At 36.4% G+C, this 22,233-nt stretch overlaps 1 protein-coding gene across 4 annotated transcripts in view; it reads left to right on the plus strand.

The window, feature by feature from the left end:
- OPA1 (OPA1 mitochondrial dynamin like GTPase) overlaps positions 1–22,233 on the plus strand; it is a 75,088-nt gene that overhangs the window by 21,043 nt on the left and 31,812 nt on the right. For all 4 annotated transcript variants that reach the window (XM_029068702.1, XM_029068704.1, XM_029068703.1 and 1 more), the window contains 16 exons: positions 5,783–5,836; positions 6,226–6,330; positions 8,116–8,202; positions 10,537–10,650; positions 11,218–11,298; positions 11,944–12,018; positions 12,232–12,303; positions 12,396–12,495; positions 13,416–13,546; positions 14,396–14,468; positions 14,558–14,630; positions 16,813–16,928; positions 17,869–17,933; positions 18,324–18,400; positions 19,519–19,684; positions 21,491–21,643. In XM_029068702.1, the coding sequence (XP_028924535.1) occupies positions 5,783–5,836; positions 6,226–6,330; positions 8,116–8,202; positions 10,537–10,650; positions 11,218–11,298; positions 11,944–12,018; positions 12,232–12,303; positions 12,396–12,495; positions 13,416–13,546; positions 14,396–14,468; positions 14,558–14,630; positions 16,813–16,928; positions 17,869–17,933; positions 18,324–18,400; positions 19,519–19,684; positions 21,491–21,643 (1,542 nt within the window). The remainder of the gene's footprint in view (positions 1–5,782; positions 5,837–6,225; positions 6,331–8,115; positions 8,203–10,536; positions 10,651–11,217; positions 11,299–11,943; positions 12,019–12,231; positions 12,304–12,395; positions 12,496–13,415; positions 13,547–14,395; positions 14,469–14,557; positions 14,631–16,812; positions 16,929–17,868; positions 17,934–18,323; positions 18,401–19,518; positions 19,685–21,490; positions 21,644–22,233) is intronic.

Consider the following 22,233-nt stretch of genomic DNA (forward strand, 5'->3'; position numbering starts at 1 on the left):
TTTAATCCTAATTTCTGAAAAATGCTTCTTAGTGAACAATAATTTTGCACCCTTATAACATGCTCATCTTGCAATTGTATGACCAGTACAAATGATTTTAAAACCATTATCTATGTAAATCATTGATATATTCCTGAAGCCTGTGTTTGGAAAAAAATGTTTTAAATTATATTGTGGTATTATCAATCTGAAATTTGGGATTCTGACTTTGATCCTGCTATTAAGCAACCACCCTCAAATAAATGTATCTTCTTACTAACAGATCCCACAGCTACAGAATATAATTATTTTTAGATTAGGATTTGGAATAATTTGAATGCTTTGTACAAAGCATATACATTAATGCAGTTTCCACATTTTATTATGATTAGTGGAAACTACATAATTTTACTTGAAGAATAAAAGTAATCCTCTTCATTCTCAGGGCAAAGAAATATATCACCTTTGTAGTATTTGTATACAACATTTAATTTGATGATTCAAAGAAATATCCAGAGTGATAAACATCAATGATAAAGATTAGAAAAAAGTGGTATTTTAAATTTCTCTTTTACAAATCTTTAGCTAGTCAAAATAATTTCTGATTTTAACATTGCATGTATTAAATCATAAACATTAGTGCATGTAATTGTACATTCCTAAGTATTTAAAATGATTCAAGGAAATATCCAGAATGATAAACATCAAAGGTGGAGATTAGAAAAAAAGCATTTTAAATTCACTCTCATAAGACTTTACCTAGTCAAAACAAATTCTGATTTTGGCATTATATATATTAAATCATAAATGTTAATGAGTAAACAAACACCTACATTCCATAATATTTTAAACATACACATTTTTAACTATATGAGAAGCAGTGTGGCCTAGTGGAAAGAGCACAGGCTTGGGAGTCAGAGGTCATGGGTTCTAATCCTGGTTCCACCACTTGTCTGCTCTGTGTCCTTGGGCAACTCACTTAACTTCTCTGTGCCTCAGTTACCACATCTGTAAAATGGTTATTAGGACTGTGAGCCCCACATGGGACAACCTCATTACCTTGTATCAACCTCAGCTCTTAGAACAGTGCTTGGCACATAATAAGCACTTAAAAATACCATAATTATTATTATCATTATTATTATTTCTATACCCTGACTTTAAATAAGAGCTTTGAAAGTTGATTTAGCATAATTCTGTTTACTCTCCCAAAACTGTCTCAGTGGTGGAAGCATTAGAATAACAATCACTATTTAGTTCCTTTTGGTTTATTCAGTATTCATTGTTTTTCACAATTCCATAGCTGTGGAACCTGGGACTAGAGGCTTGCATTTAATGTGGATGAGAAATAATGACAAATAAGAGAAAATAACCAGTAAGATCATGCTTCTTCAGCATGAGGTTTTTCCATTAAGCTAAGAAAGTTTAATTCTCTGTAGTACTGAGGAATTGAAAGGCCATTATTCAACAGAAGTGCTGTATTCTGAGAGGATATTTAGGGTGCCATTAAAATATATTCTCCCAATTTGGCAGCTGAATTCAGATTATCTCTTTAAAATGTCGCTGGGGCTTAACACAGTGAAAGAAGTTGGGATATTTATAGAGTAATTTTGATATTTTGCTGTTCTTATATCTTTGTGTAATTCCTCCAAATTAAGGGTGATTTACCAATTATAATATTAAATATTACATTGGAAAAAAAGCAACCTGAAAGTGCTGTCCCCCATGTGAGTTTGGTACAGAAACTAGTAGAGATTTGAATGGTTTTCCTATGTGATGAACATTATTTAAAGCTGCATAGCTTAGTGAAAGAGTGCCTATTTGGACCCAAGAGACTTAAATTCTAGTTTCAGCTCTCCTCCTGAAGGTTTACTGTGACCAAGCCTCATAACCTTTATCAACTCAGTTTCCCTACCTATAAATTTAACTTCCCTATTAGAAGGGATATTTTGAGTCAAATAAGATAGTGTAGCTGAAAATATTTAAACTGTTTAGAAGAAAAGCTTTTTGTAACATCAAAACACTATTTTTTTGCTCTTGGAGAAGTACGAAACCAGAAAAGCTTATTTCTTCTGCACCACTTCCAGCTCTAGAAAACCCAAGTAAACCTTTCTTTTGTAAATTTTTAACAATTAGTAGTGGCAGTTAATTTGGAAAATATCTGCCCTCCTTTGCTGTACAAAAAGACCAAGCCTTGAGTGGTATGTAGGGTAACTATTCTTTGAAGAATGCTATTTTTAGGTTTACTAGATCTGCTAGGAAGGTTATAGGGCATTTAATTTTTTAGGGCTCTATTTTGTGAGGAACCAGTAAAGCATTAGCTGTAGTTTTCTATAGTGGCCTCTGGTAATTTCTGTCATTTCCACAGCCCTGGAATTTTAGGAAAACTAGAGGTTACGACTTTTGTTATCCATTACTTTCTGGGTGAGTTTGGATGCTTTTCCCCCTGAATGAGTATCATAATTAAGTTCATTCCATCATATGAAGTTGTTGAACTTTAATGGAAAAAAACTGTTTTGGCTGCCTGCGTGCATGTCAGTATAAAGGAATCCTCTTTTTCAAAAAGTTTTTTTTCTTGTCACAACAAAACCAGGAAACAAAAGGCGCAGTGATTGAAAAACCACGTTATATGTGTCACGAGGTGAAAATATGAAAGTATGGTCATCTGGGCAGGGAATATGTCAAGCAACTCTGTTATCTTGTACTCTCCCAAGCACTTAATTCAGTGCTCTGCACAGAGTAAATGCTTAAAAATACCATTGATTGATCATCAATGTTCCATGTTTCCTACCTTGTTTGAATATTTTCTTACTGTTTACTAGAAAATGTCAGCTTCAGTTTGAAATTAAGGTTATATTGCTTGCTCTACAACCCCCTTTACAATAAATCTCCAAGGTATGGCAAATGCTTGAAGTTGCACTAAACCAATCTAATGTTAGTGGCAGTAAGATTTACAGTAATCTTGACTAATAGTATTGAAAAAGCTAGAGGCAGTGTTTAAATTATTTTCTTCCAACTTGAAAAATTTAATTTTAGGTTTGACACAGAATCAGAAGTATTCATGAAATATGTCTTGGAATTGTGGTGGTGGTTTTAAATTCACCTTTAGTTTAAAAATGCCATCCTTGGGCTATACGAAATAATACAACTGCTTTGTATAGTTCCCTGTACATCAGTGGTATAAGTAACATGCTCTCAGTACATTTAACAGAATGTTGCATGAACACGTTCTGTAGTTCTCCCTACGATTTTTAAGTCTGTACAAGACAGTAGAACTGTTTGAGTTGTGAAAACAGTCATAGGACACATTAAATCCTTACTAATGTAAATGATCTCTGGCTTTAGAGAGCTCATCAAATCTCATATTTAATAGTTATTTGGAAGGATCCTATCCCATTACAAGGGTGTGTTATTTTATAAAAAATCTGAAAGGAATAATTTCTTCATTACCCGGGAAAAATATTAATTCTTTGATTTTGTGGTGCCCTGCTGTAACTCTTTTGCTTCTTCATGCCTTTGAATTTTGACCAGCTGCAAATCCTGTCCACTCTACCTAAAATGCTTATCTGGACATGGGTGAAGAAATGATGAAAATAAATGTGATATTTGTTGAGCATTTAGGATATGCCAAGTACTGTACTAGACACTGGGGTAGATGCAAAATAATCAGGTTCCACTTGGGACTCACAGTCTGAGGGGGAACAGGTATTGAATCCCCATTTTGTAGATGAGGGAACTGACGTGAAGTTAAGTAACATACCCAAGATCACACAGCAGACAAGTGGAAGAGCTGGCATTAGAACCCAGGTCTCTGACACCCAGCCCTGTGCCCTTTCCACTAGGCTGTGCTGAAAAGCGTACTCATAATGACTCCAAAAACTGCCTCTTGACTGAGTTATTTTAGCCTAGAATCCTCATCCGCATATCAATCTATCGTAGGAATTGAGCGCTTATTCTGTGCAGAGCACTGTACTAAGCACTTGGGAGAATACAGTACAACAGTTGGTAGATGGTTTCCCTGCCCACAACAAGTTTACAGTCTAGATGGGGAAGCAGTAATATAAATGAATATTTAATACATACACAAGTGCTGTGGGGCTGGGGAGGGGTGAATTAAGGTTGCAAATCCAAGTGGATAATGGGAAGAAATGTTTTGGGTGGAAATCATGGGACAGTACCTAGTAAAAGGAATTTAGTAACATCTTTTAACTTTAGTAACAGTAACATGGACAGGATATAGTGGTTTTTACAGATTAACTACTTTGTTAATGTATTTGCTTGCACTTGTATGTCATTGTGAAAGTAGTGAGAGGAAACATCAGGTCAACTATGAAAATGCAATTTTTCATTTGGTTTTAACCCTTGCAAGTTCATAAATTTCACTAGCTCTGAAAAACAGGGAGTTGTTCAGCTGCTTCAGCATGAAGTCAAAAAAGCAATACATAAATGTGCCTGTGCTATAAACTTCATTGCAATCGTAGTATGATCTAGTTGGCCATTGCATTTTAAGATTTAAAGCTTGTTTTTTTTTTACTGAAATTCAATTCATGTGGAAGGGGGCTAAATTAATCATGGCTCTAATGTACCTCGAATATTAATATTTTGCAGCTTTAAGTAGTTTACGTAGTGCTCAGATTTTATTCTTGCATCTGTGGTGGTAATCGATCATTGGCATTTATCAAGCATGTACTGTGTGTGTGGAGCACTGTGCTAAGAACTTAGAGCACAGTATAAGAGAGTTGTTAGACATGTTCACTGCCCACAGTGAGCTTACAATGAGCTTACAGTCTAATGACTTTTAGAGGAGATGAAATGTGTACATATTTCATTATATAAATAAAAAAAATTTACCCTGCATCCAAATTTTGAAATATATTTATGTTTCAAAGTGTACTTTATAAAACTATTTTATAAAAATATAGAAGTATATCATATTCTTCTATATATAATATAAAGCATGTCTGCCAACTGTTAGGTTGTACTCGCTCAAGCACTTAGTACAGTGTTTTACATATGGTAAATGCTCAATGAATATGACTGAATGATTCCTTGATGGATATTTGAATGAGATCTATTTGTGCATCCTGCACTATTTCCTTCCTACTCGAAATAAACAAATGCAGATGTTTGGGAAAATGGTAGCCCGGATGACGTGGCATTTAAGAACTTATCAAAGAGCAGCGAACTAGATGTTTCATTTTACTGAAGCCATTTTAGTTTGGGTTAGCTCAATAACTGCATCCCTCTGAGAGTTAATTTTATAACTGCACGCCGTGCCAGCCTATTCACTTGTTGCAGTATGTGATGTACAGGGAAGGGAGAGTGAGTGGTGCTGCATAAACCACTATCATTATAATCAATTCCTTGGGACAAAACCTCACCTGTCATTTCTGATAGGAGTCAGAAATGAATTATATACCACCTATATAATGTACATATCCAGTTTCCAGTCCTCCAGTTTTAAATAGCTTCTGAACAGGAGCAATGGGAGGTTGTTTCCTCACAGTAATGATTTTTCCTTTGCTCCAGAGTTGAAGAAGACATCACGGTAAAAGTACTGAATTTAACTGCTTACTCTAAGAATATGAAATCTCAATGAGATCCCTTTTTTTTTTTTGATGAGTATAGATCATTTAGGGTGCTTCAGCTTCAGGAAACTTATTTGAGTATTTTATTTGAATGTGCATGTTCCATTTCTTTCTCTTCTGTTGTATTAAAGCCTTTTGCGTTGGAATTGACTTAATGTAAGCAAAGTTAATTCTGAGCACTAGAAGAATTTATGATCTTTTTGATGTTATTTTAGGTGTCAGACAAAGAGAAAGTAGATCAGCTTCAAGACGAACTCTTGCATACTCAGGTAATCCTAATAGTGGGAAAAATGTGTCTTAAAGTATATTGCAGTGGGAGATTAGGGTGGAAGCAGGAATGGTTTACCCACCTCCCTGTCAGCTAAAGCAGAATCTGGCTGCTACCCTTTGAGGCTCATGGAGAAGTAGAAAGAATAAGAGAAAGCAAAGAATAATAGAGGATGTAAAGTGGGAAAAAAAAGAAGAAGAAAAGAAGAAAGATTAGGAGAGGAGCAAGGAGGGCATTAGTATACAACGACTTTATTATTTGAATATTTATGAAATGTATTTGGAGAAATGGGAGTTGTTTTCCATTTGATCACTTAAACCTTATTCATGAACTGTCTTTTCTCTTGCTCACCTTTATTTTAACTTATCCATGTGAATTAATCTCTTGTAGTTGAAATATCAGAGAATTCTGGAGCGCCTAGAGAAGGAGAACAAAGAATTGAGAAAATTGGTGTTGCAAAGAGATGACAAAGGCATCCATCATAGAAAGCTGAAGGTACTAAGACCACTTTTATCCAGTACTCCTCATGTATTATATTTACTATTTTTAACATTAATAACAAAAATATTTTTCTACTTAGCAACTTAAAGACAGATCTTGAATTTGAAGCTTAATGACTGGAGGTCATGCCTCAATCTTGTTTCTTAATGATATCTTCATATTAAGTTTTTTGTTGTCTTGATACTTATAGCTTATCACTGAAACTTAATCCATCATTATCAGATATGGCTGATGTCATTTCAGTTGGTCTTAAGCTACTCTCTGTCAAACAAGCATTTCCCTGGCTTGATGCTTTTTCTCCTGGTTTTCTTCTTACTTTACAGCAATTCTTTCAGATGCCGGATTTGCATGAAGGAAAAAAAATCCTTATTCCAAGTACATATTTTCTTTAGTGGAGCACATATTTGTAAATCTCTTTTCAGTCTAATGAAAGGGGGATATTTGAAGCAAATTGTTTTTAATTGTAATTCAAATTGTTTGAAATCAATTTGAGTCCATACATAGGATCAGGGTTTTCATTTCCTCCAGAGAGTTTATCTTCAGATGTGATTCCTTGCAAAATCTAAAAAATGCTAATTCTTAATATAAAAAGAATAAAATGACCTAGGGTTTTATTTTATTTATTTTGCATTGAGAGAGTGTCTAAATATCACCAGCAATAAGGTAGTGAAGGGGAAGGATATTATGCTTCAAAGTAAGTATTATGATAGTAGTTTGTGTTAGTTTTTGAATTGGAAAAATATACTAATTGCTAAGTAGAATTTCAGATGACTTCCGTGTGGATCACCTCCTTCTCTGTGGGAACTTTTCTTTCCTGTTGTGCTTCACACTTCCACTGCACCTTTATTCACTTACCTCTCCTTTCCTCCCGACTTCCATCTTTTCTCCCAATTTCTATGCTGCAGGAATAGAGTAACCAAAAGAAAATAAAAAGAAAGACTGTATCTACAGAAAAATAAATCCCCCAAACCCATAATTCAAAACCAGGGTGTTATAGTAGAGACAAAGGGAGGGAAAAGTAACTGGCCAATAATAAGCGCAACTGTCAATTTTGCGGGGAGAGGAATGCTGATATTAGGGTGTCCTTGTTAGGGGAGAGGATGAGAGTGGCTCTGAGGTGAGAGCAGTAGTAATTCGTTGCTCCTAAAATCTTACCTGCCTGCAACAATTTCTTCAGGTATGTTTGGCACTGGGTGTTTGCTTAATGTGCTCATTTTCAGTTTTGCCTAAATAACTCCATTATGTTAATCCAGGTATGGAGTACATTTGTCCTTAGGGAAAATGTCTGTTAACAGAAGTCTTGTGGTTTTCTTTTCATTTTATTAACACCGTATTAACTTGTATGGCGCTGAGCAAATTGTCATGCACAGGTAGGACTCAGTATATAATGTTTGAAGGGGATGACTGCAGTAAAGTTTTCAGCTACCGTTTTTCGAGTTTTCCACATCCTTCCATTGTCATTGATTGACTTCCTTTACAAACATTGGCCTTCTCCCATTTGTAATGACAGCATTGTTCATTATTTTTCTTTATTCATCTTTCAAACAAAGTGATACCAGATTTCAGTTTCTTTTAACCAGTATATCTGCTAATAGCTGAATTAGCTTCCTCATTACTGATCTCTTTCTTCTAGTGAATTCATGGTTCCATTTTCTTTTTTATGTAAATCTCTCTTGTTGTTCTGTCCGTAATACTATCCCGCTTTCCTGACTTATTTAAATTCAAAATGAAGTGCAACCCATATCTTGGTAAACTGACTTTTAAATTTTTTTTTTTTAGAAATCTCTAATTGACATGTACTCTGAAGTTTTGGATGTTCTGTCCGACTACGATGCCAGTTATAATACTCAAGATCATCTTCCCCGGGTGAGTGGAAAATTATTCGAAAATAGTGTTGTATCTAGGAGATATAATTTACATCTTGAATTCAATTTATTTACTGCACACAATTCTTGCAAAAGCAAGTATTAAGAATATCTTGCCTTGTAGTGCTTACTAGCTCCACCACTCACATGTGCACAGAGGGCTTGTTGCAGTACCATGGTAAACTGTACCCAAAAAGGCTCACATTATCAAATGAGTGTGTACTAATTGTCTTTCAAAGTTTATAAGAGAAACGAGTAGCAATTACTGTATGAGGACAGGTTTTTTTTGGCATAGAGTTGTTGAAATATATTTTCTCTTTAACCCTCTTTACCAAATTTCCAAAAAAATTGATTTCTAAAATTTAAGCTATCTATGGGCAGGGAACATATGTCTGTTATATAGTTATAGCGTACTCTCCCAAACACTTAATACAGTGCTCTGCACGCAGTAAGTGCTCAGTAAATACAATTGATTGATTGTTCTAGTCCCTATTCCAGTTCAAAAAAAGATTGTAAATTTGTACATTATTAAAATGTATTTTTGCAAAAATCAAAAGACTAGGACATATTTTTGTCACTTCTTAAGTCAAAAAATTGGCTGTCATTCCCTAATATTTATATGCTCTGATGCCTATAAGATCACATTTAAAGATCACCATGTTCTTTACAGTTTTTCTCTAGCTTGTTTTGGGCAGGGAACATATTCACTAATTCTGTTGTATTGTACTCTCCCAAGCACTTAGTATGTGTCGTGCACATAGTAAGCGCTTAATAAAAACCACTGATTGATTGCTGTTCTAAAATGTTAACTTAGCATTACATCTCACTTGGGCCAGTTAGTTTGAGTGCAGTACTCTCTATGCAGTGAGTGCTCAATAAATACAGTTGACTATGTCATGAGGTCCAGTTCTAATTCCAGATGAATAATGATTCCACACAGGTGATTATGTAATTCATAAATCTCAGTCCTTTGAATTCCTGATATTTAGGGATGTTATTGTGTATGATATCAATTTCTTAATGTCAATTAAATGCGTTTTAGAGCATTTTTGAAAGATGGGTGCAGTACCAAATTTATGAATGTATCACTTTTTCCCTCCCTGAGTGACACACCTACCCTGTTTTTTGATACTCAATAAAATATATTAATTGCAATTTTTTTTTTTAATTAGGGGATCCCATCAAGGTCCCCTGATTCTACTGAAATCTCAGAAATAGAAGAGAGATCAGGGTTGTAGGACTCTGCCTAGGTCCCATTTCAAAACCCTCAAGTCATCATCAAGATTAAGAAATAACCGTGATTTTATTTTTTAAGAAATTATGGGTGGTGTTTGAATAAATGAGATGTTGTATCACGTCATTTGTTCTTATCGTCTAAGGTAGTTAAATTTGACGTGGATGAGAACTGCTGTAATATTAAAACTCATTTCTAACACATTTGATATTAGTTATTTGATTTACAGTGACTGGGAAATGTTGTTTTTAAATGAATTTGTGATGCTTGCTAAAAATTATGCAGCCAATTCAGCGAAAAGTGACTGTTCACTTGCACAATGAGTACAGATTGTAGCAGACACACCCATTCTGAATTGATTTATTAAAGCAAATAATAGCTACTGTGATTTATATTGGTTTACGTCATCTGGTGAACAAGGAAGCAGTGTGGTCCAGTGGAAAGAGTACGGGCCTGGGAGTCAGAGGACCTGGATTCTTATTCTGGCTCTGCCACTTGTCTGCTGTACGATAAGTCACTTCTCTTGGCCTCGATTCCCTCATCTGCAAAATGGGGATTCAGTAATTGCTCTCCTACTTAAACTATGAGCCTCATGTGAGACTTGATTATCTTGTATTTACCCCAGCACTATGATTATTATTATTGTAATTTTATAAATTTAACAGAATAGTGGATACAGCTGTTCCTGAAGCAGAAATAACCCCAAAGCCCTTGCAGAAATAGTGTGGGCATCTGGAAGAGGAGGTAAAATAAATGTGGACACTAAAGAAAATCAGAATAATGCAAATTATTCCAAGGACTGAACTGATTCCATTTATTCATATTATTCATCTCAGTTCCGTGATAAGGAACTGGAAATTCATTTTAGCCCGGCATCAGTTCCAGATAAATACTTTAGAATGCCCATTTTTTTTTTTACTGAACAGTAATTCATTGTTTGGTTAATGCTCATACTGATATGTTGTTAAATTTATCTGGTAAATAAATGTAACTTAGAAAGCCTCTAGAATTTAAATGTAAACTTGTGACTTTACCAGAAAATCATCCAAATGCCAGATTAAAAACATAAGTTTAAATTTGGTTTGCGTTTTTTCCTTTAAGGTTGTCGTGGTTGGAGATCAGAGTGCTGGGAAAACTAGTGTATTAGAAATGATTGCTCAAGCTCGGATATTCCCCCGCGGGTCTGGGGAGATGATGACACGTTCTCCTGTCAAGGTAAGAAATGGTTTGTTTTAGTAGAAAATGGTTTGTTTTAGTAGATCTATATATTCTATATTCAGATCACTATTAGCCTGTGGTGTATTTTAAGGATGATACGTTTTCATTTTAAAGAGTATGGGTTTTGTATTGTTTCTTTTGGGGTGGATTTTTTAAATATTATTATTAACTCAATAAATATGTTGTGCCTAAGACTATAATCTTAAGGTGATTTAGACTCCCACCTGTTTATCTTGTAACAGCAAAATAAAGCATCCGTTAGATGTTCTTTTGCTCACTGGGTCTCGATTTAAATTTTCTTTTTCACATTCAAGGAATTTTAATTTCGATAAGTGGAATAAATATGGAGTGCTTTAAAATGTTGAGAGCAATAAGTCATGTTCAATTTCTGAGTTTCAGGTAAATGGTAATAAAACACTGACTTTCAGCCTTTCGCTTCCCTAAATTCACTTTATGATTCAAAACATAATTTAACACTTTATTGAGTTACATAATTTATAAACGTTATGATTTTAAGTGTTTGAGTTTCCATTTCAGTTGCCTCCAAATGCTTATTCATTTCAGGTGACACTGAGTGAAGGTCCTCACCACGTGGCCCTTTTTAAAGACAGTAGTCGAGAGTTTGACCTTACCAAAGAGGAAGATGTAAGAAAATGTTTTTGGGTTTTTTTTGGAAGAGATGAATCGTCAGCTGTGTAGACATAGGTTTACAGATTGTCGAAATAAAAAATGTATTCCTGTAATATAGGTAATTTCTTCAAGCATTTGTTAGTATTTTATTGTGCTTGTATTCTGTGCAAAATACAGAACTATGCACTTGAGAGAATACAACAGAGGTAAAAAATAATGGTCTCTGACCTCAAAAACTTTCAAGTCTAATGGGAGGGACAGGAAGACTCAAATCATCACAAATATAAGAAAATCACTGATTAAGTATGAGAATAAACCAATAGAGGGTGATCATGTTAACATCTGTGCTAGCCATGGCTGTTGCAGGGATGCCACTAGAGGTGGTGGAATTTAATTGGGGAATCCCTCCTGAAGCGGGTGGCTTCTTTAGGATGTCTTCAAAGCTGGAGAGAGCTATCATCTTACAGATGTAAAGTGTTGGGAATTCCAGGCTGAGCAGGGTAAATATAAGCAAGATACAGTAAATTAGTTTGTGAGGTGCAAACAATACAATTGTTCTTGATTCTTCGCTTCTATATTGGTTGGTCTTTATAAATTGGTCTTTCAGTGGTTGAAGTAATCTTTTTTTGGGGGGGGGGGGTTTTCCTCTCATAAAATCAGCTTGCAGCATTGAGACATGAAATAGAACTCCGAATGAGGAAAAGTGTCAAAGAAGGTTGCACAGTTAGTACTGAGGTAATGAGCAGTTCAGTAATGTATTACATGACCTATATTATATGAATCTATTGTTCAAATGAACCAGTAGATTCATATATTCAATAAGTTTGTGGATCTTTCAAGAGATTATGTAATTAATACATATTTTTTAATTACACTAGTTTGCTGAATGATCTTGATCAAATTATTTTTTTTTGACTAAAGAAAATGACATATTATAATCTATTATAGACAATATCTTTAAATGTAAAAGGCCCTGGATTGCAGCGAATGGTCCTTGTGGACTTACCCGGTGTCATTAATGTAAGTATGTTTCAAACATGCCTTTTTTTCCCACTTTGCCTTAGCTTATGGAAGAATGATAATAGAGTTGAACTTTTTTTCTTTCCCCCAAGACTGTGACATCAGGTATGGCTCCTGACACAAAAGAAACCATTTTCAGCATCAGCAAAGCCTATATGCAAAATCCTAATGCCATCATTCTGTGTATTCAAGGTAAATCAGAGGTGTGAAAGATAAATGGATAATCTGATGTGAATTGTGTTGAAGAAATCATGAATGGGCTGAGAGTTGCACTACTTTGACAGGTGTCTCAGTCCTCATTACTTGACTGTAAGGAATTTATGGCTTTCACCTCGGGACATCTCCAAAATGCCAGGGATTGATGTAGTTATTTTTTGGTTTTGTTTTGTTTTTGTTTTTTTTAATGGCATTTGTTAAGCACTTACTATGTACTGAGCACTCTACTAAGCACTGGGGTAGATACAAGATAATCAGGTTGGACACAGTTCATGTTTCACATGGGGCTCACAGTCTTAATCCCCATTTTACAGATGAGGTAACCGAGGCACAGAGAAGTTAAAGAGGCTTGCCTCATGTCACACAACAGATAAATGGCAGAACTGGGATTAGAGCCCAGGTCCTTCCAACTCCCAGAACTGTATTCTAGCCACTAGGTCATGCAGCTTCTATGTCCAAAGTTGACTTCTCTCAGGCAGTGCAGAATTAGAATAAGTGCATAGAAATTTCTGAAATTTGTCTTTATTTTAAATACGTATGTGTACATCTTCCTACATGCAGATATGGAAATACGAAAAATATTTGATTGATTTTCACAGAACAGCTGCACCTTATTGGCTTATAGAAGGTTTAGTTTTCATCTCGTTTAATAATGGTATATGTTATGTGCTTTCTATGTGCCAAGCACTGTACTGAGCAATAAGGTAGATATAAAATAATCAAGTTCAAAACAGTCCTGGTCTATGTGGGGTTTGCCATCAAAGTAAGAGGGAAAACAGGATTTATTTTATTAAAATGGAAAAATTGACTACTCTGATTCCAAAATAAATATATGGCCATATGAACTTGTAGAAAACTACCATGAATTTATAAAATATTTTTCGATTTTCTTGTAGATGGATCTGTTGATGCAGAACGCAGTATCGTTACTGACTTGGTCAGTCAGATGGATCCTCATGGCAGGAGAACGATATTTGTTTTAACTAAAGTAGACTTAGCCGAAAAAAATGTAGCTAGCCCAAATAGGGTGAGAATGACTTCTTTCTTGCAATTTTTATGTATGAAAGTAATATTACGGGATCATTTGTAAAAAACATTATCGTGGAGGTATACATCATTGCTCTACCATTAATTCCTCTAAAATTATCTTTTAGATATTTTTAACATATTGCATATGTCCAGCTAAGTAGTGTAGCTAAAATGACTTGACTTGGTAGTGAATAATTTCCCTTTATTTAGAAAATAAATAAAGGTATTTGGGATGCCATGAACCTTGGATGCCATATGTAGGTGGAAGACTTGCCTCAGACTCTGATGCATTTTTTGAGGAGTGGGTTTATCCTCCTCCGATTGATAGTTAACAGTTTTTAGAGGTAGATTATGAAGTTTGTAAATAGTCCATCTCGTGGTTATGGATAATTGTGTCCTGGAGCTTGAGAAATCCAACCAGGTTTAATGAATTATATATGTAGATAAGGAACATTTGCTTCACTCTGTAATGATTAACTTGATCTTTTTGATCTGTACTAACTAGGAGGAATTATTTGAAGGTGTAAAGGGAAATGGATATCTTGAGGAGAGTGATTACATAATTATTCTATTCAAGTTATAGTGGGAGGAAGGAGTAAATCAGAAAGATCAAAAAAATTCAAGTGAAGAAAGCAAATTTCAATAGGGGATCAGTAGGAAAAAAGTCTACGTGGCAGAGTAGTTCCGGAAAACTAGCTCTTCTTCAAAAAGAGATTTGCAGGCTCAGATAACAAAGTGTACTAGTTCAGAAGGATGCCAAGTATGCTTAATCCAAAATGGTATTAAAATAAAATCCCATTCCCCATAAACCTGGATTTCAAACTTGCTGTCTCAACTTACTTTATAGATTCAACAAATAATTGAAGGAAAACTCTTCCCAATGAAAGCTTTAGGCTATTTTGCCGTTGTTACAGGAAAAGGTAAATGAAGCTCATCACTGTCTTTAGATACCCTCAAATCATAAGAAGCATTTTCTTATTGGAGTTCTTGTATTATTATCTTCTTGTAGGTAATAGTAGTGAAAGTATCGAGTCTATCAAAGATTACGAAGAGGAGTTTTTCCAGAATTCTAAACTCTTAAAGTAAGTGCCCTGAAAATATCCCAGCTCCTCCAGTAAACCTTCCTTCAATTAATTTTCTAGCACCCAATGCCATATAAACTGATCAACTAACTGAAGCATTTATAATCTTATTAACATCTATACTAAGTCACTGTGCTTACTCATTTATTCTGACCACGTTCATTTTAAGAGCTTTTTATGTTTGTCTTCCATTGAAAATGCAAACTCCTTGTGGGATCAGAAAATTTCACTGCTTTGTGTAAGACCCTAGTACCTAGTAGAGTACAATGCACATTCAATCAGTGATATTTTTTGATCCTATGCAGAGAACCATAATAAATACTTGAGAAAGCGCAGTACAATAGAGTTGTCTCTGCCACAAAAAGCTTAGAGTCTATAAAGCGGGAGACCGGCATAAAGATGAATTACAGTCAGTGTTTACTACAGTGCTCTCTCTGCACACCATAAGCGCTCAATAAATACCATCAATGATGATGGCGATGATAGGGGAAACAGTCAATGATATTTATTTAGTGTTTAGTAAAGTACAATAGCAGAGAGATATTTAAAGTAGTGTGTGGCTGGGGTCGAACATCAGAGGGCCTGAAGGCTACCCAGCAAAGTGTATAGTCCACGCAGAAGGGACAGTGGATGGGAAAAGAGGGCTTAGTCAGGAAAGGCCTCTTGGAGGAGATATGATTTTAGGAGGATTTTGAAGGTGTGGAGAGTGGTGAACTGTCAGATTTGAAGGGGGAAGGAAGGAAAGATGGTTGGGTAGAATGGTAGGGTAGATAAGCTTAAGGTTCAGGAAGCAGGTTGACAATAGAAGAGTGGAGTGCATGGATTGGGTTAAAGTTGGTAAGATAGGAAAGCGAGAGCTGAATGCCTTAAAGCCAGTAGTAAGGAGTCGCTGTGTGATATAGAGGGGGATGAGCAAACACTGGGGGGTTGGGAGGAGTGAGGAGGTATAAACTGAACTTATTTTAGAAAAAATGATCTGAGCAGCAGAATGAAGTTTGGATTAGAGAGGGGAGAAACAGGAGGCAGGCAAGTCATAGGAGGCTGTTACAGTAGGCCAAGACAGGAAAAAAAGTTATTGGATCAGTGTTCTAGCAGTCTGGATGGAGAGGAAATGGCAAATTTTAGAGATTTGAAGATAAAATAGACAGGATTTTGTGACAGATTGAATATGCAGGTTGAGTGAGAATGATGAGTTGAGAATACTGCCAGAATTATGGCTTGTGAGATGGGGAAGATGGTGATATTGCTTACAGTGATTAGTAAGTCAAGGAGAGGACAGGGCTAGAGTCAGAAGATTAGGAGTTCTGTTTTGGACATGTAAGTTTGAGTTTTCAGCAGGACGTCCAAATAGAGATGTTCTGAAGGCAGAAGTAAATGCAGAACTGGGGAGAAGGGGAGAGTTCAGTTCTGGAGAAGAAGATTTGGGAATCATCCCCCAAGAGATTATAGTTAAAACCATGGCAACAATAAGTTCTCTGAGGGAGTGGTTGAAGAGGAAGAATAGAAGGTGACCCAGAACTGAATCTAGAGGCACCCCTACCGAAGGCAGAGGAGAATAAGAGACTGAGAATAAGCGATCAGAGATAGAAGCAGTGGACATTGGTGGTAAAGCCATAGTTAGATAATATTTCCAGGAGAAGGGGTGATCCACAGTGTTGAAGGCCACAGGAAAGTCAAGGAGGATAGGATGGAGTAGAGGCCAATGAAAAATATGGCCTTAGAGCTATTTCCAGTGGGTGGAGGGCCTATCACATAGACACTCAATTAAAACTGTTACTAAAGATGTAAACTACCATAAAGTCATCTTATATATCCCTAGAGCGGGATAGAAATCTTCATGGCATGCTGACCAGAGGGCAACCAGCAAAGTTGTGGCTATTCTGTTGTCTAGCAGGTTGCCAGGCAACTTTTCCCATCCACAGGGGGAAAAGAATGCTTTCACCAGAAAGATAAATTTTCACATTGTACAGATTTTCAAAAATATTTTCTCAAGTTCCTGTTCATCACACAATTGTGCTTCCCTCCATTCAGGCTTCACTAATTGGGTTAGGGAAGATGGTGGAATAGGTGGAGAGAATATGTGTACAATGATGAGCTTCTGTACTTTCAGAATGATGCCTAATTACTTATGCTTTGGGAAGGCAAAAATATAGCCCATTTGATTTTTGGTACTTTCTTATAGAACATGTATGCTCAAGGCACACCAAGTGACAACAAAAAATCTTAGTCTTGCTGTGTCTGACTGCTTTTGGAAAATGGTGCGAGAATCAGTGGAACAACAGGCAGATGCTTTTAAAGGTAAAGATACCTTAAATCTTTGCAAGAACTGTTTCCTCTCAAATACTAGTCTCTGAGCTATTATTCCTTTATCACTTCTTCGCTGGTAGTTATTTTCTCTATGCTGCTTTTAACTTTGGGGGGTGAAATGTGCCTAAATTTGACTCTTGAATTAATGAAGAAAAAAGTAACTGAAAAAGTAGGGGCATTTCCAGTTTGAGTCCAAGTAAGTCAAAATTACTGTCTTGTTGGTTGATTAAATTAATAATAATGCTATTAAGGATATGCTAGGCGCAGAGTAGGTATACGGTAATCAGATGGAACACCATTTTTGGCCCACATGGGATTCAGTCTGAGGGAATGAGAACACGTATTTTTTTTTTCCATTTTCCAGGTGAAGAGACTGACACAGATAAGTTAGCTGACTTGCTGAAGGTCATACAATAGGCAAATAACAGAACCAGTGGTAGAGTCCAGATCTCTGGGCTCCTGGTTTCATGCTCTTTCCACTAAGTCAACTTATGCTTGTATTTGTGTGTGGATGAATACATTTGGGTATCCTCTTCAAAGGTGAAATTGAGTTATCATTCACTCTGAAATTTCTGCGTAATATAGTTCCTGAAAGAATTCCTTTCTAGAATTCAAAGTCCTGTGCATATTTGAAATTAAAAGTTGGAACAATGTAAATTTCAGGAAATTCTACAGGATTGAAGTAGAATTAGTGGAAATCATAGGGTTTTATTCACCTTTACAACTGCTCTGATCTGTTTACAAATCAACTTTCAAATACTGCCTGAAGTTTTGGGGTTTTTTTACCCTTCAAGGCACTATTTGGTCACCAAGAAATCCTCAAACAAACTCCTCTCTCTGAGCAGAGAGCTATACAGGGGATGTGGATATGTGAAGTTTTTCAGAAACTTTGATCAGTTACTTACCAGTCGTTATTTTTTTTCCTCCTTAGCAACCCGTTTTAACCTGGAGACCGAGTGGAAGAATAATTTTCCCCGTTTACGAGAACTCGATCGGGTAAAGCCTGTTCAATTAACATCTATTGTATTTCACTTATATTTTTGTTAAAATTTTGAATTTAAAGCTCTGCCGTGTTGCAGAATAAGCAAACGTAGGAGAAGCACTATCAGTCGATCAGTCAGTAGTATTAATTCAGTGTGTATTACATGTGGAGCGTGGAATTATAAGCTTGGGAAAGTACAACAGACAAACATGAACCCAGGCCATAAGGAGCAGGGAAGACAGGTACCAATTTGGAGGAAGAAATGAAGCTATGTAAATGAATTAGTGCTTAAGTAATCCAAAACCTAAGCACAGACTACCTTCCTTGGCAAGGGGTCCTTCCTCTTTTCCAAAGGTTTTGGTCTGATAAACTTGTTTTTAATCAAATTATTCTTTACTGTCTAGAATGAATTATTTGAAAAAGCTAAAAATGAAATACTTGATGAAGTTATCAGTTTAACCCAAGTTACACCAAAGCACTGGTAAGTACTTTTTTACATTTCATTGCTCCATTAGGTTCTCTGTCCTATATAATGTTAACGTTGTCCGATTCTCTGAGAATAAAATCATTTGTTAAACTTGTTACTCTCTAAGTTATCAGGAACATATATTCTCATTCCTGTGTAATCTGCTTCCGGTTATTGAGTCAAGTTTATATATTATTATACAAGCATCAAGAAACACCCTAATGCCTATTCTCCACTTTGAAAATAAGCACAAATCCTGCTATCAGAGACTTTATATGTTAGCAGATCACTTCAGAGTCATGGCTCAGAAAGCTTCAGTTCAGTCATGTGTTACTTTTTAAATGAATGTTTGAAGTGTTTTTGCCACCGTTTTTTGGACATTCAAACTGAGTAACACAGAGAAAATATGAAGTTTGAAGTATTTGTTGAGTATGGATCACGTTTTCAACTCCTTTCCTCATCCTCCTAAGGAACGTATGAAAAAGGTCTTGGTTGACTGCTTTCTAGATCATTGGTGAGAGTGGATTTTGTGTTCCACTTAAAGTATTTCCATTTCCATCAAAAAAGTCTCACTTTATTCCTGGGTTCTGGAATCAGGTCATTAATTGAAATCCTCAATTTCTAGGTGCAAGCTGGGGCCTATGAGTTTTCTGCTCCTGAGCTTCAATATTTATTAATTTGAGCATTTATGAGTTACGAAGGTGAATTTATTTCAGGCATGACACTAAAAATGTATGCTTTTTAATACCATGTGGATATTATTTTCTGGTCTCATATTAAAATCAGTTGTTATCAACGAAGATTTCCTTTGATAATAAAGTCAAATGCCTTTCAAGAATGTATTCTTTACTTTAAAAGTCAAAATCTGTCTTTCCTTAATCAGAGATCTAATAAATATCTCCTGTGCATTTTGTTTTGAATGCTAAGGTTAATATTTGCTGCAAAATTAATCATTAATTTTGGTCTCATTTCCCTTCTTGAGTCCTTGCCCAGCAGTCTTAAATGTAGTTTGATATATTGCTCGATTTTGGCCAATTTTCTATTTTACAATTAAAAATTAGAGTATAATAAAGAATATAATAGGCAGATTGAGGTAGTAGAGAAGTACGTTAATGGAAACTTATTTTTTTCAGGGAGGAAATTCTTCAGCAAACATTGTGGGAAAGGGTATCGACTCACGTTATCGAAAATATCTACCTTCCAGCTGCACAGACGATGAATTCGGGGACTTTCAACACTACAGTGGACATTAAACTTAAACAATGGACTGATAAACAGCTTCCTACTAAGGCCGTGGAGGTCAGGATGAAATGTTGCTGACTAGAAAGAAATCTTAATCTGAAGTGTAGATCAAGGAACTGGAAGTACTTCATCCATTCTTTGGTTCCCATCCCTACCACTAGCTCTCTGTCAAGATATGTACACTTCATCATTTATGTTTATATCACTAAATTGGGGCCAGGATTTGTGCTAAGCACCCATTAAAAACGTCTTTTAGTTTTTAGTGGCCCCTATTTGATCAGCTACAGGAAACAGGCCAGTTATGAAAAACACGAATCGAAAGTACCCACTTAGTTCCCCTACAAAGCGAAGTTTGCATTTTTGCAGCTCACCGTGTAAACGAAACCACACATTGTACTCACCAGCACTGCACACACACGTGTTACCCCAGCTGTTTCTTCTGCCACTCAGTTGCCCTCTTTCTAGACAGGCTGACATCATTGGAAGAATGGTCCCTCCTTCTGTGGATGCATTCTAGCCAAAATACCTTGGAAAAACATTGTTCTGGCAGAACCGAGTATATTGCATTGAACCTTACTTTGAGCCATGTCCTTTTCAGTATTGGTTTGTGCACCAGAAGTCACAACTGACCAGAGGGCAGTGTGGCTACCAAGGCCGTAAATCTTCAGGGACACTTCTTTCCCTGAGGAAGTTAAAAATGAGAGGGGTGGGGAGGGCACACTGGAAGGTGGATTTAGGAGTTGATAGTCACCACAGAGGCCAAAGGTTTCCCACTGGGCCTCTTTTCTGCCCTAGAGATAAAGGGAGGGGTGAGAGGGATAGGCCAAACCAGCAGTCTAGAACTTCACCTAAGTGATTTAATAGCCTCTAAACCTGAAGGTGTCATTTGAGTAGAGAAGCAGCGTGGCTTAGTGGAAAGAGCACGGGCTTTGGAGTCAGAGGTCATGGGTTCGAATCCCAGCTCTGCCACTTGTCTGCTTTTTGACTGTGGGCAAGTCACTCAACTTCTCTGTGCCTCAGTTACCTCATCTGTAAAATGGGGATTAAGACTGTGAGCCCCACATGGGACAACTTGATTCCCCTGTGTCTACCCCAGCGCTTAGAACAGTGCTCGGCACATAGTAAGCGCTTAACAAATACCAACATTATTATCATCATTATTTGACGGAGTCCATAGATCAGACCAACAGATTTAGCGATGATTTACCAATCGGCTTCCTATAATGGGGGAAGAAATTCAGTTCTTTACTGCTCGAATATATATGTAACTTCTTGAATACAGCCATTTCGTCCAACATTGCATTTCATTCAATTTGGGTAGTTTGACGATGTCAAGAGAACATAACCCAACAGCATTCCAGAACAGGTGAATCAATCCATCATTGGTATTTATTGAATGCTTACAGTGTGTTTAGAGCACCAAAGTAAGCTCTTGGGAAAGTACATAACAGAGTTGGTAGACATGAACCCTGTCCCCGAGAAGCTTACAATCTAGGAGGGGAGACAGACATACAAATCAATCAATCAGTTGTATTTATTGAGCACTACTTAATGGTGTGCAGAGCGCTGTACTCCGTGCTTTGGAGAGTACAGTATCACAGAGTTCGTAGACATATTCCCTGCCCACAGTGATAAATTACAGATGGGGAAGTGGCAGAATTTAAGGATATGTACATAAATGCTATGGGCCTGGGTGGGGTGAATAGCAAAATGCTCAAGCAGTACAAGGAACAGACCCAAGTGCATATGTGAAAACTAGGGTTATTGAGGAACTGAATGTACCATCTATGACTGTGCAATTTTTCACGATGAATTTACGAAGTCGAAATAGAAATAAATAGCATTTCCTTTAAATGATTCTAGGTTGCTTGGGAGACCCTCCAGGAAGAATTCTCTCGCTTCATGACAGAACCTAAAGGGAAGGAGCATGATGATATATTCGACAAGCTTAAACAAGCCGTTAAAGAAGAAACTATTAAGCGTCACAAGTGGAATGAAAGAGCAGAGGACAGCTTGGTATAGTTTAGCTTGGTCTAATAATCTACTTTTTTGTTTTGTTTTTGAATGCTTTTTTGAATTTTACGTTCCCTTGACACTTTCTCCTGTCAGTCCATTAGTTTATAACTGTAAATGAATGAAGAGCCTGCACCATGTTCGTACTGTGTTCGATCCTTGTGTCCTCCTGCTCGCCAATGTGCCGCCTGCCTTATTTCAAATTGTTTCAGTGCTTGGGAAAAGTGGAACTGGGCAGGATCCGTTCCACAGAGATGCCTCTAACAACTGTTTCTTGAGGCAAATTCAGATGGCTGACAGTAATGGAAATGTGAATTAAAGCAGCATTGAAGAATGCTTTTTGTTCGTAACATTTTATAATAAGAGTAGTTGAGCGTGATGTGTTTCATTTTCATCTTGACTATAGAAGAGTTAAATCTGAGCTATTCCAAATCGAGTATTGGATTGTTATTACCATATAAAAAGGGCAGATAGCATGCTCTGCTCTATGTTGTTTACTCATGTTCAGTTGTTTTTATTGAATGCTTACAGTATGTAGAGCACTGTACTAAACGCTTGGGACAGTACAGTATGACAATAAACAGACACATTCC

This window comes from Ornithorhynchus anatinus, chromosome 7 (genome assembly GCF_004115215.2).
Source record: "Ornithorhynchus anatinus isolate Pmale09 chromosome 7, mOrnAna1.pri.v4, whole genome shotgun sequence".
NCBI lineage: Eukaryota > Metazoa > Chordata > Mammalia > Monotremata > Ornithorhynchidae > Ornithorhynchus > Ornithorhynchus anatinus.